This window comes from Hoplias malabaricus, chromosome 16 (assembly GCF_029633855.1).
Source record: "Hoplias malabaricus isolate fHopMal1 chromosome 16, fHopMal1.hap1, whole genome shotgun sequence".
NCBI lineage: Eukaryota > Metazoa > Chordata > Actinopteri > Characiformes > Erythrinidae > Hoplias > Hoplias malabaricus.
Window position 1 is genome coordinate 29,273,435 of NC_089815.1, and position 22,500 is coordinate 29,295,934.

A 22,500-nucleotide genomic window follows, 5' to 3' on the forward strand; every position below is an offset into this window, starting at 1 on the left:
ACCTCCAGGCCCCTGGAGCTGTGACTGCGACACCTACCTGCTGCGCCACCGTGCTGCCATGTGAATTGGACAGCACCCATTTATTAATGAACTGTGTAAAATCTACAGCTTTTTTAAAATGACTGCTGTCTCTGTTTTAGGGATCACAATGGCCCAGGTGATACCTGGAGTGGAGGGGTATAACCCACCCCAGCTGTGGACTATGCAGCAGTGGGACTGTGTTTTCTGGAAGAGGCCGACCTTCATCCAGTTCCTTTGGGACGAGTTGTTGTGGCGTTTCAGATCCAGAAATAACCATCCAACATAAACACCTGACCTCACAAGTATTCTCAGGACTGCCATCAAATCCTCACAGCGTCGTTCCGTAGTAACATTTAAGCTGTTACCGCGGCAAACAGGGAACAAACAACCTACTGATTCATCGATTTAAGAAGAAACGCTGGCCGAGTCTACAAGCATGCGGTCATAAAGTGTAAGCCTTAATGTATTAAAGCCCATAAAACGTGCCATAAATATAAGAACACATACTCCAGCATGACCTCAGAGACGTCCTACCCCAAGACCAGGTTTGAACGTGCTTACACATTCATGAAAGAGTAACCTGGAGCCAGAGTGGAGGAATGGTGGAAAGAGGAAAGTGTGAAGAAGGAAAACACTTCATTGTGAAGCTGCCAGTGGAAAGACACCGACAGAGTTGTGGCTGCAGGATGATGGCAGAAAACGGGGCGAAAAACAGTCACTGTCCGTATGTAAATAGACTCACTGTATAAAAAAGCAACGCTCCAATGCCCAAGCCTCACCCACAAACAATCCTGACTCATGCACTGCTGATTGTAAGCTGGTTTACAGGTGTTCTGTTACCGCACGGCTCCATTAGCGAAACACGAAACTACACAGGTTTAACATGTCGCTACCATGTCTTTTCAAATCCAAGCTGACGTTCAGAAGAGGCCGGGACTTAATGGCGTAATATACGGTTTCGAGAAGAGGAACCCTACATTCTTCCAGTCGAGTGGTTTGAACGAGATCCCCCATGTCAAGTTGCCTGCAATGGGCTCGGAGTGTAACGTTCTGGCACATTGGCAGGTGACCAGACTTGCAGCACTGGAGGTTTTTACGGGGCCTAAACTAAATGTTCTGCATTAAAGATCATAGAGTTCATACTAATGGACCACTTAAGTTTGCAATTACCCCCTTTATGCCATGCATGGCTTACTGAGAGCATTTACAAGTTTTCCATTAGCATAGCTGTAAACTCTGTGAAATGTCTGTCCACACACACACACACACACACAAGAAACACACAGCACTCGAACAGTGTCTCAGCAGGAGCCACTTATTCTCAGAGTAAAGCTTTCATACAGATCCAAGCAGATACACTAAAGGGCCAAATGTTTGTGGACGCAGACTTGTCCAGCACTGCTTCTGAAATTAAGGGGGTTCCTAATTAATTGCAGTTATAGCTACACTCTTAAGAAAGCTCGTGTTTTGAAGCATTGCTATGAAGATTTGATGGCATTCGACTATATAAACATTAGTGAGCTTGCTGTGCTTAGTCTCTGATACTGAGAGAGTAGTTCTGGATCCCAAGTGCCTCTCCAACTCATCCCAAAAGTATGAATGTGAAGGTGTACTCTTACTACAGCCCAAGGCGGTGTGATTGATACACCTCTAGCCCACACTCAACACTGAGGTTCATGTGCTGCCACTCCAGAGTGTCCCGTTCTATTGCTCAATGCTTTTCTATTAATATTACACGAGCTGTGTATTGTAAGGGCATTAAACCCGTCGAAGAAAAAGTGTTGTGGTCTCACCATCAGAACAGTGTGCCAGGGGGAGGCATCGTCCTCACTGGGGTGAATCCCAAAGTTCCACCTCCTCTGCAGTATATACAGAACTGGTTCGATAGACACGTTGAACTTGGACATCCAGGTCACCTCCAGGTGTCCGTTCTGGTCCTCCAGAAAACTCATGTCTTTCCTGGGCTTCAGTGGGACACCTAGGAGAGAAGATGTGAGGAGACACATGCTGAGAAACAAGTACCAGCCCCAGACAAATACCCTGAATGGCCTTCGTCTTCTGGACGGTAAAAGGTTTGGCATGTGGAGGAGACGGTAAATCCTATTAACAACGTTAGGTTACAGTACGACATAAAAACGGATCATTACACATCGGAGCTCAACAACCCAAAAAGCAAAACATTATTTTGGAATGACATTCGTGTTTGAGACGGAGAACATTTTGCGCAAATTCTTTTTCTGCATTTTCTGAAGACAAAAGCCAAAACTGGAATATTTCTATTTGCTGGAAAATGTTGGTTTGCCTGCTGTCTCAGTGGGTACAGCTCGAAAATATTTAATATGGAAGACTGGGAACATGAAAGGCTGCATTTAAATTCATTTTAGGACTGTCTTTAGTCGTCAGTTACATCTGATTTCTCAATAACTCATCATTCATTCTTTCAGTCATTTATCTTTGGTGGACCTGTGGACAGGGTCACACACTCACCCTGTCACTCACACACTCACCCAGTCACTCACACACTCACCCAGTCACTCACACATTGACACCCGTGGACAATGTCACACACTCACCCTGTCACTCACACACTAACACCTGTGGACAGTGTCACACACTCACCCTGTCACTCACACACTCACCCAGTCACTCACACACTAACACCTGTGGACAGTGTCACACACTCACCCTGTCACTCACACTCACCCTGTCACTCACTCAATCACACATGTGGACAGTATTACACACTCACCCTGTCACTCACAAACTCACCCAGTCACTCACACATTGACACCCGTGGACAATGTCACACACTCACTCTGTCACTCACACACTAACAACTGTGGACAGTGTCACACACTCACCCTGTCACTCACACACTCACCCAGTCACTCACACACTAACACCTGTGGACAGTGTCACACACTCACCCTGACACTCACACACTAACACCTGTGGACAGTGTCACACACTCACCCTGACACTCACACACTAACACCTGTGGACAGTGTCACACACTCACCCTGTCACTCACACACTCACCCTGTCACTCACACATTGACACCCGTGGACAATGTCACACACTCACCCTGTCACTCACACACTAACACCTGTGGACAGTGTCACACACTCACCCTGTCACTCACACACTCACCCTGTCACTCACACATTGACACCCGTGGACAATGTCACACACTCACCCTGTCACTCACACACTAACACCTGTGGACAGTGTCACACACTCACCCTGTCACTCACACTCACCCTGTCACTCACTCAATCACACATGTGGACAGTATTACACACTCACCCTGTCACTCACAAACTCACCCAGTCACTCACACATTGACACCCGTGGACAATGTCACACACTCACCCTGTCACTCACACCTGTGGACAGTGTTACACACACCCTGTCACTCACAAACTCACCCAGTCACTCACACTCTCACCTGTGGACAGTGTCACACACTTACCCTGTCACTCACACACTGACACCTATTGGGTGTCACGCACTCACATGGTCTTTAGATCATACCTTTGAAGAGGTTAGCGGGGGATTGACATGTGTGTCCACAGCCATTAGAGCAGCACTTTTTGGAGCCTGAGCATTCGCGGTCAGAGCTGCAACCCTCCACGCAGGCGGCTGCGAAACCTGAGGCTCTCTGAGGAGAGGGACAGTCACCCTGCTTCTGTGTCTGCAACGTCTGCAGGAACTCAGCACTCATCAGGCACTCATGGTGCTTCTTTTAGGACAGAGAGGGAGAGAGATAGAGTGAGTGAGAGAGAGCCATAGTATAGAGAAAATAATTTAAAAGTTCTCTTTAATGTCTCTGTAGCTTCTCCTGGACACCACCAAGGTCAGTTGGAGAGACAGTGGAGACTTCAGGTTTAGTGTCTTTTGCTGCTCGTTTCTCCTGAGAGACAGAGTCCAGGAATGTCCCTTGTGTCTCCTCTTGAGTTTGAGTGGAGACCTCAGTGGCGTCTCATCCCGAACTAAAGAAAGAGCTCCACTGTTTCTCACCTGTGCTCAGAACCAGCTCAGGTTTGAAGCTAGGAATAAATGTATTAATCGTATGGACACAAGCCTTACATCTCCTTCTTCTCTGATGCTGGTTCTCTTAAAATACTGTAGGAGAAATGTTATTATGTTTAAAGAGCCATCAACGACCAACTCTTGAGAAATAATATGAGAAATAAAAATGTCCTAATAGGAGAAAGAGACAGAGAGACAGTAGGAGATGCAGTGGTTACAAGCAGTAACCCACCCGTGCACCCTGGGTGAGCCACAGTGGTGGACTCAGACGCAGTTTCTCAGCGAGACGGAGTTATGGCATTGGGTTGTAATGTCTCGCACACTCCTGCTCAGGCACTGATTCGCTGCGAGTCTCAAACAAACCTCGCCAAACGCTCAGCTCTGGTTCTGAAGACACATGTGGCTGCAGGGATCCTGGCCCGGGCCCTCTGGAAACTGTTCATTTGCAAAACATCTCCAAGAATTACTTAACTCAACACTTCTCTGGGCTGATGCAAGGCACATGTTGCTTGCATTGGGTGAATCACAGAGTTGGGGAAACAACAAAGGGCCTCACTGCTTGTTTCTAATACTGAGTGACTGAAACTTACACCAGAGTACTTATTATCCAATGGGCTTAATGTGCTGCAGCTACAGCAGAGCTGTAAACCTCGCAGGAATAGTGACCATCAGATCTGAAACCCAATTTGAGCAGTTATTCTATTTTCTCTGAAGAACAAAGGTCTGAATGTATGTGTTGGACTTATCTAACACTCCTCCATTACACGCTCTTCTCTGTTGGGGGGGGGGGGGGGGGGGGGAGCAGCATTTTCTTCTCTCAGTGCTTCACTTTTCTACACAGATGATTAAAGCACAGTGTAATCATATCCGAAAAATGGCGGTAACATGAGCGGGATTCAATTTTCTACTTCTCTCACTCTCCCAGGCGCATACATACATTAACACACACATAACTGTCATGTTTCAGAGAATGAGTATACGAAGACATGTCAGTTATTTCAACGTGGAAAGCAACACTGTTCTTCTTCTTCGTGATATTAAGTATGAGTTATGTACAAGTTGCTCATATACGAGATTATATTTCTGAGGGGCTTAGGCGTGAGATCACCCACTTGCTTGAGTTGTGTGTGTGTTTGATCCGTAAAGAATGCAGTTGAACATATCAACAACACATGTAAAATAAATATAATTAACATATCAACTCATTTACAGGGAATAGAAAAGGATAGAAAGCATGGTGTATATTACTTCTAGAGTTATGAGAGACAGAGCACAGAGTGCTCTTATTGTAATCTGATGTATTTCACCCTGCACAGCATGAACATGCACGCGCCTGGGCTCCTCTATCACCACAATTACACTTCAAGCTTGCAATTGCTTGGATTGGGAGAAACAGAAAATATACATTATTTCTTGTATATGTTGAATTTTAGAGACATTTACATGACGGAATTACTTTGTTATAAATGCAGTAAAAAAAAAATCATAATACTTTTTATAAGTTCTATACATCAATGGAAATAAATAAATAAAAGAAAAGAAAAAAAGGTGCCCAAAAGAGGATTGCTAATTAACTCATTTTGGCCAGACAGAAACCACGTTTTGTTTGCGTATAGAACCTTTTAATTGAGAGTCCTTTAAAGAGCCATCACTGTAAGTGAGATGTATGAGCGTGAAATCAAGAACCGTTATTTTTAAGACTACACTGAACACAGAAATAGACACGTGTGTTGAAGGCCACAGATCTTGACTCTGTCCGCTACGGCATCATCTCACATCTGCAGAAGTCTGATGACAGCTAAACTGTTTGTGTACATCCTTTGCGCCAGTGTGGGCAGAGGCGCTTCCTTTTCTTGTTTAAACTGTCGTGGGTCACCTAAACACACCGCGATCTGAAATAGACTGTGTGTGGAAGGACTTACCTCGCACAGCTTGTGAGACAGGGTTCTTCTTGTCTCCCATAATTCCTTGCATGGTTGTAGGCACTGCAGACAAACAAATAAACAGACCTGAGGATGGCACGTAAGTCTATTAACATGCCACAGCTCCTGAGCCGCGAGGACAGAGGATGTTGTGTGTTGAACTGGATGGACAAATAAATGCATCTCCAAACAGTGAATAATCTGTCCTAGTCAGGGATGTTTAGACTTTTTGGACTGTGCACCTGTTTCATGGCAAATTACAATTTATATTCAACATCAGTAATAATGAAAGGATAAACATTTCAACTAAATCACATATTAGCAGTGTAAATATTGAGCTTCAATAAATGTATAAGCTGCATTTTCCACTTTGCTTTGGAGCCAAATAAATGTTCCTTTAGTAACATTATAAAAAAATTTAAAGGGTACTCTGTGAGGAGTGTGGTGTGTTCTCCCTGTGTCCACGTGGGTTTCCTCCGGGTGACTGTCTGTGAGGAGTGTGGTGTGTTCTCCCTGTGTCCACGTGGGTTTCCTCCGGGTGACTGTCTGTGAGGAGTGTGGTGTGTTCTCCCTGTGTCCGCGTGGGTTTCCTCCGGGTGACTGTCTGTGAGGAGTGTGTTGTGTTCTCCCTGTGTCCGCGTGGGTTTCCTCCGGGTGACTGTCTGTGAGGAGTGTGGTGTGTTCTCCCTGTGTCCACGTGGGTTTCCTCCGGGTGACTGTCTGTGAGGAGTGTGGTGTGTTCTCCCTGTGTCCACGTGGGTTTCCTCCGGGTGACTGTCTGTGAGGAGTGTGGTGTGTTCTCCCTGTGTCCGCGTGGGTTTCCTCCGGGTGACTGTCTGTGAGGAGTGTGTTGTGTTCTCCCTGTGTCCGCGTGGGTTTCCTCCGGGTGACTGTCTGTGAGGAGTGTGGTGTGTTCTCCCTGTGTCCGCGTGGGTTTCCTCCGGGTGACTGTCTGTGAGGAGTGTGGTGTGTTCTCCCTGTGTCTGCGTGGGTTTCCTCCGGGTGACTGTCTGTGAGGAGTGTGGTGTGTTCTCCCTGTGTCTGCGTGGGTTTCCTCCGGGTGACTGTCTGTGAGGAGTGTGGTGTGTTCTCCCTGTGTCCGCGTGGGTTTCCTCTGCGTGACTGTCTGTGAGGAATGTGGTGTGTTCTCCCTGTGTCTGCGTGGGTTTCCTCCGGTTGACTGTCTGTGAGGAGTGTGGTGTGTTCTCCCTGTGTCTGCGTGGATTTCCTCCGGGTGACTGTCTGTGAGGAGTGTGGTGTGTTCTCCCTGTGTCCGCGTGGGTTTCCTCCGGGTGACTGTCTGTGAGGAGTGTGGTGTGTTCTCCCTGTGTCCGCGTGGGTTTCCTCCGGGTGACTGTCTGTGAGGAGTGTGGTGTGTTCTCCCTGTGTCTGCGTGGGTTTCCTCCGGGTGACTGTCTGTGAGGAGTGTGGTGTGTTCTCCCTGTGTCTGCGTGGGTTTCCTCCGGGTGACTGTCTGTGAGGAGTTGGTGTGTTCTCCCTGTGTCTGCGTGGGTTTCCTCCGGGTGCTCCGGTTTCCTCCCACAGTCCAAAAACACACGTTTGTAGGTGGATTGGTGACTCAAAAGTGTCCGTAGGTGTGAGTGTGTGAGTGAATGTGTGTGTGTGTTTCCCTGTGAAGGACTGGCGCCCCCTCCAGGGTGTATTTCCGCCTTGTGCCCAATGATTCCAGGTAGGCTCTGGACCCACCGCGACCCTGAATTGGATAAGGGTTACAGATAATGAATGAATGAATGGACGTAAACAGAATGTTTCCACTTCCCTTGTGACCTGTCCTGCTAAATTCACACACCACAGGTTTTCAGTTGGGTTCAAAGAAGGCCACCGTGAAACGTGAAGATGGGTGTTCCCAGCTGTTCTTTACAGATTTTGTGTTTTGGGGATCATTATCTTTCTGAAAAATCCACCAAAGACCAAGTGGGGACCTTCAGGATTGAACTGGAATTTGTCGTGGAATTCATTATTCATAAGAGTCCCTGGACCACTCACTGGAAAATGCGCCAAAACTTGTCTCTGTTCTCTTGTCACGTCTGTTTTTCACCAGGCGTGACAATGGTGTGCATGTGGTTACTGTAAACTCACTGCTGTTTGGAGGTGGGAACCAAACCCTGTATCTCTTGTAAATCTTCTAGACATTGTGAATATACTTAATATTGTATTAAACCCAGAGAAGTGTATCGTAAAGTAATTTACCACAATAAAAATAATAACAATCCTTCTGCCCAGGGACGACACCGCCAAGACTCTGAAGTATGCGCCTAGGACTCAGTAACAGTGATACCTCGCTACAGTGTAGAACTGCTTTATACGACAGATTACAGAGTCACTGTGACAGAAAAGGGTGTGTACAGTAAATGTGTGTTTAGTCTCAGTTCTCCTGTGTTTCCTCCTCTGCATTGCTCTTCTCTACCCTTCACTTCGGTCCCCTTTAATCTATCAAACATGTCCGCCCCGAGAACTCAGCCTCTCCAGGACGGCCCCCAGTCACTCACTCCCGCTCCAACACGAGCTGCAGAATATTAAGACATCTGTTGTGAGTTATCTGATGGATTATTCCGACATCTGCCACCATCTATTCTCCCCTCGAGAGAAGACAGCTTTCACTTGGCTGAACCCCACCAAAGCCCACTCGGCCTGGAAGAGTTGAGCGAGTGGAAAAAAAAAAAGCACAAAAACAGACATAGGTGTCACTTTACCACAAAAACAAGCACAACAAAGGTGTAAATTTGATTTATCAGCCGCTCACGCTGAGCCCTATCAACATGGTTTGTGAAATGAGGGTTGGGAAAGCACAGGGAAATGGGAAATGCCAAAAACCTAAGGGTGAAATCACTTCGCAGGACATACTCTGCTGTTTAATCAAAGTAAAAAGGTCACAGCAGTGGTTTGTGTGTGTGTGTGTGAGTGTGTGTGTGTGTGTGCACAAATGTGTGTGTGTGTGTGTCTGTCTGTGGTCTATTTTACTCTTTGGGAGAGAACCCACAAACTAAATCACAAGGATGGCGGTTTAATCCCCACAAAGATTAAAAAACCTTTTCTTTTCTGAGATGATGCAGCTTTCACTGGCAAAGCAGATGCTTTCTTTTGTGTCATCTGAAGTCAGGCGTAGGTATACATTGAGGCATAGAAATATTCAGCTTTATAAATACATGTTTCGATGGAAAAAAACCCTAAAAGAAGAAAACACTGCCGTCAGAGCCGTTTTTCAAAGCATTTCCCCATCACCGAAAATTGTCTCCTGCCACTTACGAAGTGCCTTGTACACACAGCTCATATAATCTCCACAAAAGGACCCTGCCAATAGAGCGAGACGCTCGGCAGCAACTTCTCATGAGCCAAAGGTGACCATATCCAATGCCAAACATGAGAAAGAGAGGTATAAATCCCCCATAATTGGGCTGTAGAGCAGTGAAACAATCTCCTTTCAGAACCCTCGGCATAAACTGGAACAGCGTTTGTGATCCAGAACTTAATCCGTCAACAACAGAACCTGACTTAATCCGTGTTTGTGTAGCTAAATGCCATCAAATTGTCACAGAAATGTTCCAGCATTTATTGTGAACCTTCTTTGAGAATAGAGGCTTGTGACTACAGCATGACGGGGCAAACTCTCTATTAAAAAGGTAACATACACAATTCTGGAGAACTCCTTCAGCATTGGTGTTTATTCAGAAGTGCTGTATTTTTTTAAGGTGGAACGGTGTGTTTGAGTAAGTAGCCAAATGTAACAGGCTGGTGGTTGAAGATTAACTTTTCATTGTTTGAATTACCACAGAAACTAATTTGTAAGCTGATTCGTTTTGTAGCCCTTTTGGTCTGCGTTTACTTTCATGCAGTTAGCGCTTTCCTGACTTTGATATCAGTTCCTCCTTAAGCAATGTAACTGTAACAGCAAAAATAAGTCAATATCACCCACATATGGAGCAGGAACAGAGCAAAATCCTCAACATTTTTCATGATTTTCAAAGTTGGGAGGTCTCACCACTGTCAAAAAGCCTCCAGATGGCATTTCTTGGCAGTGGCCGAGTGAGAGAGACAGTATTTGTGTTTCCTGTTTTTACCAAGCCAGGGGTGCAAACAAACACCTGACCTTTTACCAGTACGCAAACAGAGCAGAGACCTAACAAATGGTGGGGAACTATTCTCTGAATTCTTTAAAAAAAAAAAAAAAAGTGTTGGATTAAAATTGTTAACATCACCTTTAATAACCCTGATGCCTGAAGGAACCTTGGGCCACTGTTGGCTCGTCTACTACACTGTCTAGGCCTCTAAATCCACTCTGATCAGATGAAAAGCTTCTCTGGGGTCTAAACCCTGGGCCTGGTGCTGTATGTGTCTATGTGAATACATGAATATGTAACATAGCGTATGAACATCTGGTTGTTTTGCCAAGGCCAAGCTGTCCGCTGCATGCACTGCCTCCATCTAACAACCGCTGACAACCTTCCTGGGTCACCTTCACACCCCACACTTCAAAAAACTCAAACCAAACCCTCTCCCCTCCTGCCCACCCCCCACCACCACCCACCCCTCCCCCTAACACACCCCACACTCTAAACACACAATGCCTGCAAGCCATCAATGTGACAACACACTCCTCAGACGGTGTGGAAAAGGGGGCTGGGGGGAGCCGGCGGTAAAAACTAGTACCAACAAAGACTGGACTCCATTACCGAAAAAAAAACCTTGCTTCCTTCACAGTAGATCTCCTGTATCCATCACATTTAGACAGGTATGCTGTGCTTAGTCCCGCTCTGACACAGGTTATCAGTGGCTAATTTCTCTAATGCAGGGCACTGACTGGACCCTACTCCTTGGTGATGGATGGATGACAGACTATATCTGGAAACAGAAGAGAGTAAGCAGGAGGAGCCACATTTAATGACAGTTTAACATGATTTAGTCTAGACGCATTGGGCCCTACATTAGCGACGCTGTATAAGAAGCTGCTCTAAAGTACATTACATGTTTAAGCTTTGTAATTGCACTCTCCAACCAAACTCCTCATTCAGGGAACGGTTGTAGTGTCTCCCGTGGCAAGGCCCAGAGGGCTATTACCGAACACAGTGTTTCAACCTGAGTGTTTATATGAAGGCATCCCACAGGGATGGGATCTGCTTCCTCTGCTGTTCTTCATCACACTCTCTCTGTCCAGAGGAGCTCAGACATGTTCTCCTTCAGAACAAAGCTGACTCTTTGCCCTTGTCAGCCTGTACTGAGTAGCCTCTGACGGACCGGCCTAGAGGGACCTTTTGCGCCTGCTGAACACCACTTAATCTTCATTGACAGAGAGAAAACCCAGATATTTCAGCAAGCGGGAGACGCTGATGATGACTATTACAGGAAATGTGGGGAAGTATAAGTCTGTGTGCAAGCTCTCTTCCGCGACGTTTAAGTTTGGTGAGGTTACAAATGGCGGACGCTAATTTGGATAGATACACAGACTGTAGATCTGCTCAATCAAGGCAGTAGCAGATTCTGTTCTTCTGTTAAGAAGACAGGATTTGATTGCATTCAGCCAGTACTAGCAATATCAGGTAATGAAGATGAATTAGTTCTGGATGCACTCTAGTTTATCCCAAAGGAACTGGATGGAGCTCTGGCAGAGAAGAGAATGCAGTTCCACTTTTTCCACAGCCCAGTTGCGGGGGGATTTAGACTCCTCTACCCCACGCTTGGTATTAGCCACAGTGGCCTTAGGCTCATATGTAGCTCCTTTATATCTCCTAAAAGTAATGATTAGTTAGAAGTTATGAATATTGTACAAGATCCGTGAATCTGTGTCGCAAAAAATGTGGGGAAAAAGGAGTGTGGATGAATGATGGAACAGCACTTTCTCCTCCCTCAACCTTCACGACTGAGGTTTCCTTCCCCCCAACTGCTTCCCGGGAGTTGAACTGGTGCCCTGCCATACTGGGTGTGTGTATCTTCACTGACCCTAATCACTAATGTGTGTGTTCACTACCGTAAAACGCAGAGTCCAAATATTTTTGTAGCGCTGTACAATAACAATTTCACGTTTCAGTTTATGGAGCGTAAAGGGAACGGCCACATGCCATTCGCCCTTACTGGAACATTTGAGGGCTAAACAGGTGTTTATCTGACACTATTTGTTTTAGCCATTTTCCCCCACAACTTTTACAAGTCTAGACGTTTTATTGACTACATCTAAACTTTACCAACACTTTTACGTTCTGCTTTAATAGGATTTTCCATTCTGGGAATAACGAGGACGAGAAAATGACTGAAAAGGGGCTGCCAGGTCCAGGTCCGGGTCCAGCAAACGTATCTGGTAGCTTAATGGCATGATAAATACAGACAAGTTGTAATAGCTTAAGCCTTCCTGTTTTTTCCCCCTGTCTTTACTCCTACGCATCTCTCCTTCTCCTCCCGTCTGGTGTGGGCGAGGCAGGGCCTTGGGAACCTGACGTGGAAGTCCTGCGGGAATCCGGTGCCATGGAGCCTCCGTCCAAAAGAAAATTCCAGAATTTCACATCCTTGTTGTTGTAACCGGAGACTATTTCAGAGCAGTCGGGATGGCTTGGAAATATTGTGTTGGAAATATGTCAGAATCCCAAGGGCCTCATCAGTCAGTACTGTCTGAGACCCGGCGCTGACTTTGATCCGCCTATTGACGGCTGTCCTCAGCGGGTAATATTCTTCAGGGTTACTGGAATTCAACTAATGTGCCAGCCTATAAATTAGAGGCGGGATACAATGCCTCGCCTCGACTTCAACGCTATAAGGTGAACCAGGTGCATTTCTCATGCTCGCGTATGTGAAACCGAAGACGCTCGCTATGGACGCCGACGCAGTATATCATTCGACGGTAGAGATGCAGAATGAAGTGAGTACCAAAGGCAGAAAAGTGATACAGACGCAGCGGTGACTTACAGCAGAAACAAATATCAACATGACCTGCGTGGGTCAGAAATGTGTTACTGTTTAAACCTGGCCTCACTGGACAGTGGTGTTCCCTGATGATGGATGGGAAGCTTCATGGACCTCAGTCCTGGATTTAGACATCTGTACGGCGCTAATCACAACAGTCATAAACCTCCCGCTTTTCGGTGACCGTCCTCGTTACCCAGTGGAAGAATGTAATCCTATGGTTTAGTGGAAAAACATGTGAGAGAGGTGTGGACTGGAAGGCATTAATGACAATATGGAAAACCCTTCACGAAGATAAAAGCCCACTCCTGCTCTTCAGTAAAAAAAAAGATGGACGCCAGATGGACAAAGCAGCCAGAGACAGTGAAGGACCTATCAAAGCCAAACCTTCCATCTGTCTTCACCTCTTACACACTGGCTTTAATGCACAAGGCCAGGACAACTTAGTGACAGGACGGCCTTAAAAGTGTATCAGCACAATCTGCCTTTAAAGAGCAGCAGCTCTATCTGAGTCTGTCGCTGCTATGCGTCCAATGCCTTTCATGACAAAGCCATGGGTTCGCGTTTATTCACTAAACATTTACTGAATTGCTGTTAGCAGATCTCTTTTTTCCCAACTAGTAAATGTGCATTACCTGAAGAAAACTGTTTAAACAGTTCCCAGGTGTTGTTAGAGAATTTCAGGGAGGTCAGGCTGCTACTCTGTGGTCACTTCATTGAAACTATTAAACCTCTTTGAAAAGTTATTCCTTTAATATCTCAGGTGCTTGCTAAAGAATTCAGTTGCTATGGTGTTTCAGGTGGTTGCTAAGGTGTCCCAGGTGGATGCTATTGTGTTCCTCATGTTTCTTGATGTGGGGGTCCTAGATTCTTTGTGGATATGGGCTCCTTCTGGCAAAAAATGCAATCCAGCCGACCCACAGGCAATACTAGTGGTCCCCATATTAAAACATCTAGACCCCCACAACACAAAGCATATCTGCCCCACCTCTGTGCCATAATTTGACTGTCTGTCTGTGTGGGGACCTGGTTTCTCCTTTGCTGGCCGGGGGATAGCTGTATGCTAGCTCTGATGCTAACGGCTGGCCTGCTGACCAGAGGAGTCAAAGTTCATCCCTACTCTTTGGCAACTTCCTGCCTGTGTTTGCCGTTTCTCTCGGCTGGAGACTGTAGATTGGAGAAACCTGCTGTTATTGTCTGTGGTTGATATTCTGCTCTCACTGGTGTTGGCTGTGGCTGATGTTGACTGAAGGAGTTTGTCATGATTTGATGCTGCTTTGTGGGTAGGTTTTTGCTAACACCGGAGCTAGCTGCTGCTAATTCGGCCGAGGAGCCGCTGCTCCTTATGCCTTAAGTCTCTCCCACAAGGTGAGGTATATGGTTTATTATTATTCTACAATGGTATCGGATCAGTATCGATGATACGCAAAGTATATGTATCAGTGTCAGTATCGGAACTGAAAAAGTTGGTTCGGTGCATCCCTAGCCCAAGTGTCATCAAACTATGTGGCAAGTGGGCCACAAAAATGGGGTGTGGGCCAGAGCTGGGCCAGAATCATTTTGATGTCTGGGGTTTGAATGTAGATGGGAGGTAAGGTCATCAGCCATAACCGTTCAAGACAACAGGAAGAACTAAAGCATTCCCCAGAAGAGCTTGTTTAACAAACCTGCTCTCCTGCACCGACTGTGATGGTGAACGTAGTTGACATTTGTTGCAGAAGGATAACTGGTTTGTTCATAAACTGGCTACTGCTTCTCAGTAGCCAGTGTCTAAATCAATAGCAAACGTAGCCCTGGATTAGTCTCTTGAACTAAGGTGGAATCAGTCGCAACCAAAGGAGGGCTTGACCCGCCCATGAACCCAAACAGCACACCGAGCCGGGTCTATTTATTTGCCCTTTGCTTTTGTTTATACAACGCAGGGGAAACATCCTCAATGCTAATGCTCTAATCCAGCCTTCTGATTGACTGCAGCAGGCAGAAGAAGAGAAACACCGGCTCTGGAAGCAGCCGTAACTCCACTAATAACAAGAGGGAGACTTTTCCAGAAAAGTCCACGGAAGCCTGCTTAAGTCTTCAAATCAAAGCTGAGGTTTTAAGTTCATTTTAAACAGAACCATGACTCTGACAAACCTAACAGTCCCAAACAAATGTCCACCACAGCATGTCCAGTTCTTGACGCCACCTTTAAAGCGCAAACACGTTTTTTCAGCTGCCACTGATCCTTCATGAAGTGTCGCTCTTGCGCAGGTGTGAGGAAAGGACTAAGACGCCTGGCTCTCTCTGCTCTGGGTTGGTTTGGGATCAGTCTGTTACAGTCTTATACCTCTTGTTATTAAAACATTTTATACTGCAATATTTATTGATGTTGAATTATTGTCCAGATGGAGAAGAGATTCTTCACAAATGGACAGCATGAGGAACACATACCCACAGTTATATTCACATATTGTGGCCTTAAAAAGGCAGAAAGGCGACTTTGGCAGAGGTCATAGACATTTTTAGTAATGTTTACAGGAGGAATGTGTCACACACTCTGTGCAGTGCATTGCGTTTTATGGAGGGTATGGGCATAGACTAGTCAGAACACACACGCTAACCCCTGTCCACACACACAGAGACACACTAACCCCTGTCCACAGTGAAAATGACCTTCAGTGGGAACTGGAAAAGGACTCTGGGTGACGATGATTCAGTGCTCCGCTGGAAAGACAGTCCAAGCGTTAATGTGGACATTGTATTGGTACATGACCCCAACCTGAACATCACATGAGCCAGGTGGCCTGAATGGTGTGCTACATTTATGCATTTTCCTGGCTTCCTGTAGAAGATTTGAGCATTTGAAAAAACCGCGAGATGATCCAAGATGTCATCCTCAGATATTGTTTTTGAAAATGATTTATGGCTGAGGAAATCCAACAGTAGCCATGCGCTGGTTTCTTCACCCCGCTTCAAACGTAGGGTGAAATATGTACGATTTCACCAAGATACACACACGCACATGAAGGGAACTCTGCTTTCGGCTCATTTGGAGGCTGCGTTTTAGATCAGGGGGAATACAACGCTGTACGACCGGACCCCAAGGGAAGCCTTGGTCAACTGGAAACATCATGAAACGTATTTGATCCAAAATAAATGTGAAGATATGGGTCACAAGTCATTTAAACATTAAATACTTCATAATTCATAGGTAGTCATCAGCAATTCCACATGGTATTCAATAATATAAATAAACTGTTGACAGCAGGCGCCCGCACTTTCTGTGATTTCAAATTTATGAACAGCCCAGGGTTCGTACACGAATGATGATTCATCCAAACACCGACACGATCAGCAAAGACTGACACAGACAAAAGTAGAAAATTCTTCTCTGCTTTCATTTTTTGATTTAAAAGGGCACACGACACACATCAAGTCGACCAAGCGCAGCTCTGGAAACCGATGTCCTTAGCGAATCCGGCGAGATGCATTGTGGAGCACAGTAAATGACTTTGCAAATCACCTTGGACGAAAGGCATGAACCGAAAATGAATTAATAATAAGCGGTCCAGAAGAAAAAAAAGCACTCGTGCTGAATTCTCTCCAAGGGCGAGCTTTAAAAGGCTTTGTGAAATGTGCTGGAACAAATTTTAAAAATCTTTCGGAAAACCAGAGCCGAACGTTTCGCTGAGCTTTTGAAACAAGGTGGTAATGCCACGGGAGCAGTTCAGACCCAGCTCTCAGTCTTGATGAAGCTCACCTTAAAACGCTAGTCATTAACTCTGGCAGAGTTCAACTGACTCAGAAACAGTTTCTAGAGAAGAAAAGTGGACAGACGTTAATAAGCCACAATATTAAAAGGGTGATTTGCCTGGACTAATATGGAAGAAATCATCGCATAGCCACTTTTAGCTTTCCCTGCTTATAAATCAAGTTGAAACAGACTGATCTGAGCATCACCTCTTGGCTTCTCTACTTTTGGCTTAAACACTTTCACTTCACATGAAAAACGCAAAGGGTTGAAGGTTCCGTTTTAAAAAAACTGACATTTCGATTCTCTCGGGTTCCCAACACACCGTGACAAAAACCACATGTGGAACATCTTTCACTCAGGGAGGGAGCGTGGTGAAATTCCACAACGGTCCAGAAAATGTGGGGCTGTGTGCGAGGACCTTTTACGGCTGAGACGCAGCTCCCAAACTAATGTGGGACAAGCTGGTCATTACGGTGTCACACAGGGCAGCAACTGAAGTGGAAAACACCCGTTGCTTACTGCAGTTTAAATCAGCAGTTAGCAGATGAAAACAATTCCTGCTGGTCCACTGTGGGACCCGCCTGGGTGTTCTTACAGCCTGCAAAACATTTACTGTTGCATAGGACACAAGTGTGTGTATGTGTGTGTGTGTGTGTGTGCTCCACAAGCCACACACTTAAAAAACTACAGCCAAAGGTTGAGACTCTGTATCTGAGGTAAATAGAGTTCATCATAATTCAACAACGTCTCTGAAATGAAGGATACAATCGGGAGGGTTTTAGACAAGACGTTGGAACATTTCTGTGAGAATTTGATTAATGCATTCAGCCACATTAATGAGGTCCTGGTCCGGTTATTGATATTAGACCGGTAATTCTAGACCACAAACACCACTCCAACTCATCCCGAAGGTATTGGTAGATGCTGCATCGGTCCAGAGAACGTAGTTCTAATGCTCCTCAACCCAGCGCAGGGGGGACTTTATACCCCTCACGCTGATGCTTGCCATCGTGCATGGCGATCTTAATCTGGAGCAGCTGGTTTGGCTTTATGGTTTGCTGTGGAGATTATGCAAGGTGTGTCCATAAATCATGCATCTTACAGTAGATACATTCACCAAATATAAAGGGTCTCTTTAAACTTTTGAACACTTAAGTGTTCTTTTACATAAAAAAGATGGAAAAGTTGTTGACCACTGAGTCAAACTCTCAGTTACCACTTCTGTGAGGAAAAATGCCATGGTCACCTTTTCAAAGAGGTGGGAGATGACCATTTGGACAAACTAATGAGGTCCCATGGTCACCAAACAACCCTCATAAAAGTGGAAAACTGCTGGGTCACCAGCAGCTACTGATTCCCTAATGAAGGTTGGAGAAGGTCCAAAGCCACTCTCAGCTGGAGAGAGACCCCAGAGAGAGATGACCACACAGGGAGTGACCCCCGATGATTCAGCTCAGTGACCGGGCTGTGGGTCAGCCACCAGGGCTGCAGCTCACCTGCTGAATCGGTGAAGGAGGTGGGCGGTGGTGTGTGGGGGGAATTCTACAAGCCTGGAAGGGGCCTCCAGCTGTTTCTAAGCTCTCCATTAAAACTGAGAGAAAGAAGAGGCTCAGAAGGGGTTAATCCGGGTCCAGAACTGTAGCAAATGAAAGGAGGAGCAATGCCACAGTGAAGGGAAAATGGGACATCAACTTTCAGTCTCGTACTGGCCAAGTCCTGCCAGGGTTAGTCCCAGTGGATACGACTGGACAAGCAGAGAGATTCGCCTCTGGCAACGATACACTACCTTCAGTAAAAACAGGCCTAGTGCTTAGTCCCTGCACTTTTCTGAAGCAGAGAGACATCGACAAACGCGTCTCCACCTTTAAAAACATGATAATAAGAGTGGAAAGCGCAGTCAGTCCTTTAAAATCAAGCAGTGCATTACAGAAAAGGAGGAAACGCACATTGAAAAACCAGTGGCATCCTGGTACGCGCTTTAAGTGAATAAACAGGGGATAATTTCAAGGGCTCTTTTACGAGAAGCTGCTCAGCCCAGGAGGATGTGAAATGGCTCTTGTTATTTTCATAAGAAGCACAACATTTACTTTACCTATTATTGGAAGGACTGTGGGAGAATAACCTCCATCTGAAAGCAATTAGAAACTGCTCAAACTCTTGGTGTGAGAAATATAGCCTTCACGGGGGAAATCTCTACCTTTTTCAGGCACTTTTAACCTCTCTCCCCCAGGGCTAGCGCCGGAGAAGCCAGCCAAAGACTTGTCTGGGCTTCGGCAATTACCATTAACGAGCTGACCATGTTTACTGGCCTATTACAGAGCAATTAGTGCTGCATATCATTTCATTCTGTGGGTCACCCGGGCTGGTCCTCTTGATCCCACTTTCCGCTTATTTAAACCTGGATGTCAAAGCTATTAAGGGGCTTTTGCTGAAACATCAGAAAAGACCGAGTGCCATGTGTTACTTCAGAGAAACCAAGGTGTGAAGAGCAAGTAAAACATTGGGACACTGAGATTCCCCTCCTATTGCATGCAACCCATCCATCGAAAAAACAACCTTTCAGTCCTAAGCCCTCTGCTCTAACCATTAGCCCACGGCTGCCCTATTTTTGGGACAGTGTATTTCTGTGACCCTTCAACCTGGAGAATCACAGTGGACAATCCTCATGCCTAGAGAAACCCAGCCGACTAAGACTGGCTGCACTCCAGAGACGGCTTGTGAGGTGAGTTTGATCTGTTGGTAGAGCATCAGCCCGTAACTCAGTGCAGTTAATGTTCACATAGCAACCTCTTTCTCTTGAGGGTGCGCATTCAAGTTCCCTAGGAACAAGTGAAGTCCCCTCGCTTAGGGACGTGGCCGCCTTCCTCCCCAATGGGTTTAACATTATTTCTCACCAGGAGAGTCTCTAGTTTCAGAGTTTTGGAGGTCTGGATTGGTGATACAAGTGCTTCCCCATTACAATTTCTACTTGTTTTAAGTAGTTTTGGGTGAAGAATTCTGGAAAAACGCCTTATTTTTGGGGGTGGATTGAGGTGAAGACCTACATTCAGTTCCTTTCCAACCTCCTTCCTTTTACTGTTATTGCTTTCAGGGACACAGACGTATAAAAACCCACCAGGCTTTCACAAAGACATAAAAGTGTCATGAAGCATGGCCACAGACAATACAGGATTTACACACTGATTTCTGTTCAAGTTATCCGCAATGCAATGGGACCTGAACGAGAAAACAGACCCTTAGTAGGGTCCTGAAAATGAGGTCTAAAGGGGAAGAAAAATATTGCATTACGATTGAACAAACAAATATTAGGTCCCTGAACAAGGTTCAATAAATAGACCCTGCTCTCACTGTAATGTGTGTACAGTAGCCCTCAGTCATGAGCCACTCCTAACTGTATACCGTATACATGCCATATGGTTCGTATAAAGGCACTGAACTTTCACTGTTACCTCAAAGCAGAGAAAATGGGTTTGGACGGTAGTGAGCCGGGGAGGGAACTGATGTGGTAAATAATCTGAGCCGATTTTACAGCGTGTGGCTAATTTTTTGTCAAAACGTTTCTTACAATACAACAAAGATACAACAGTCTTTATAACTTCTGTTTGTTTCCTTTGTTGGTTTACATTTTCATTCAAACGTCCCATGCCACCTTAAATGGTGCAGCCGTTCATTCTCAGGCTTAGGTCAGTTTAAGGTGGAATGGGCAGTTTGATGTCAAACAATGTTTTGTTTTTATTGATTGTCCTATTTCAAGTGTTTTGTGGGCGCCTTAAAATTTCCGTTCCGGTCCCTGTGTCGGCGTGGGTTTCCTCAGGGTGCTCGCTTTTGACATACATTGGTAGGTGGATTGGCGACTCAAAAGTGTTCGTAAGTGTGAATGTGTGAGTGTGCGTCGCCCTGTGAAGGACTGGCGCCCCCTCCTGGGTGTGTTCCTGGTGATTCCAGGTGAGCTCCGGACCCACCTCGACCCTGGACTGGATAAGCGCTTACAGACAATGAATGAGTGAATGAACTAAGAACAACAGTATGAACAAAATGAAGATCAACATCAACATTTCCATTTTCTCACCTGAGAACATCTCCGATGATTTTCACACCAGCCCAGAACTTCATCACTCTGCAAAAGAAGAAAAAGAAACATTTTAATAATTTCGCAGTAAAACTCAGGCATTCTGTAATCATTTTTTTGACAGTTTACTGCCTTCTCCTCATAAAACCCTGCCAGCGCAACAGCAATGTCCTGCACAGACCTCAAATCTGTATCGAGATATATCTTGCTCTTGTATTCTTAATGTTTTTTATGTTTCACAGGGCAACACAGACACTCACACATTCACTCACACACTCACACCTACAGACAATTTTGAGCCGCCAATCCACCTACCAGTGTATGTCTTTGGACCATGTGGGAGGAAAAGGAAGAACCCTGAGGAAACCCACACAGACACAGAGAGAACACACCACACTCCTCACAGACAGTCACCCGGAGGAAACCCACGCAGACACAGGGAGAACACACCAACTCCTCACAGATAGTCACCCGGAGGAAACCCACGCAGACACAGAGAGAACACACCACACTCCTCACAGACAGTCACCCGGAGGAAACCCACGCAGACACAGGGAGAACACACCACACTCCTCACAGACAGTCACCCGGAGGAAACCCACGCAGACACAGGGAGAACACACCACACTCCTCACAGACAGTCACCCGGAGGAAACCCACGCAGACACAGGGAGAAAACACCACACTCCTCACAGACAGTCACCCGGAGGAAACCCACGCAGACACAGAGAGAACACACCACACTCCTCACAGACAGTCACCAGGAGGAAACCCACGCAGACACAGGGAGAACACACCACACTCCTCACAGACAGTCACCCAGAGGAAACCCACGCAGACACAGGAAGAACACACCACACTCCTCAAAGACAGTCACCCGGAGGAAACCCACGCAGACACAGGGAGAACACACCACACTCCTCACAGACAGTCACCAGGAGGAAACCCACGCAGACACAGGGAGAACACACCACACCCGGGAATCGAACCCACAACCTCCAGGTCCGTGGAGCTGTGTGACTGCGACACTCGCTGCTGCGCCACTGTGCCGCCCCAATATCTACTTGTTTACAATAAAATGTTGTTATCACTTTTTACGCTTAAACCCTAACTGTAACAACAGTTAAAAGTAAAGTAGCAGATATTTAGATGTGTTGTTTTTGTGCGTCCTTTGTGTCATATCCGTATGAAATTCCCATTCATTACAAACATTCCCTAGTATAGTATATACGGCACTTATGTCATCCGTGGCATTCCTCAGGACGTAACCAGAACCGTTTCCAGCGCGGGGAAGTACGCTGGGCAGAGAGGGATGAATCAGTGTCGATGTAAACACAGGAATTTCTACCACATACCGACACCACGGCTTCAAGCGCACGTCAACACCAAACCACACAGCGCTCAGGAAAAACGGCAGTCAGGAATTAAACATGACTAATGAAGCTAACGATAGTGAAAAAAGCGTCTGCCTTTTGACTCGAGCCGGAGCATCGCGGAGAGCTCGGAACAGGCTTAGCCACAGACACAAGGCCAGATTGTAATGGGCTCAGTAGGATAACTGAAAACACAAACCGTGTCATAAATAGCCGTCTAAAACAAATCACAGAGCACAGGCCCTGAAACCGAAGCATCTGAGCCGCGTTAATTATCTCCCTTTAAACACGGCCTCTGGGAAACCGATATTTATCCTCCACAAACTCGACTCACGCCACTTACGGGCTCCCACGCTGCCTTTGTGAGCTCTTAATGAGCTCTTCAGGAGAAAAAAGCAAGCCCATTGTGTGCGAGAGGCTGTCCTGAAGTAGAGAAAAGT

General features: G+C 46.0%; 1 protein-coding gene across 2 annotated transcripts in view; it reads right to left on the reverse strand.

Annotated features, from left to right (window-relative positions):
• The window catches only part of anos1b (anosmin 1b), a 50,465-nt gene that overhangs the window by 17,578 nt on the left and 10,387 nt on the right, over positions 1 to 22,500 (reverse strand). The window contains exons 2-5 of one of the 2 annotated variants that reach the window (XM_066647805.1): positions 20,688 to 20,735; positions 5,977 to 6,039; positions 3,557 to 3,764; positions 1,815 to 1,999 (exon numbers count right to left, since the gene is read on the reverse strand). In XM_066647805.1, the coding sequence (XP_066503902.1) occupies positions 1,815 to 1,999; positions 3,557 to 3,764; positions 5,977 to 6,039; positions 20,688 to 20,735 (504 nt within the window). The remainder of the gene's footprint in view (positions 1 to 1,814; positions 2,000 to 3,556; positions 3,765 to 5,976; positions 6,040 to 20,687; positions 20,736 to 22,500) is intronic. The other variant, XM_066647804.1, reaches the window with a different exon arrangement.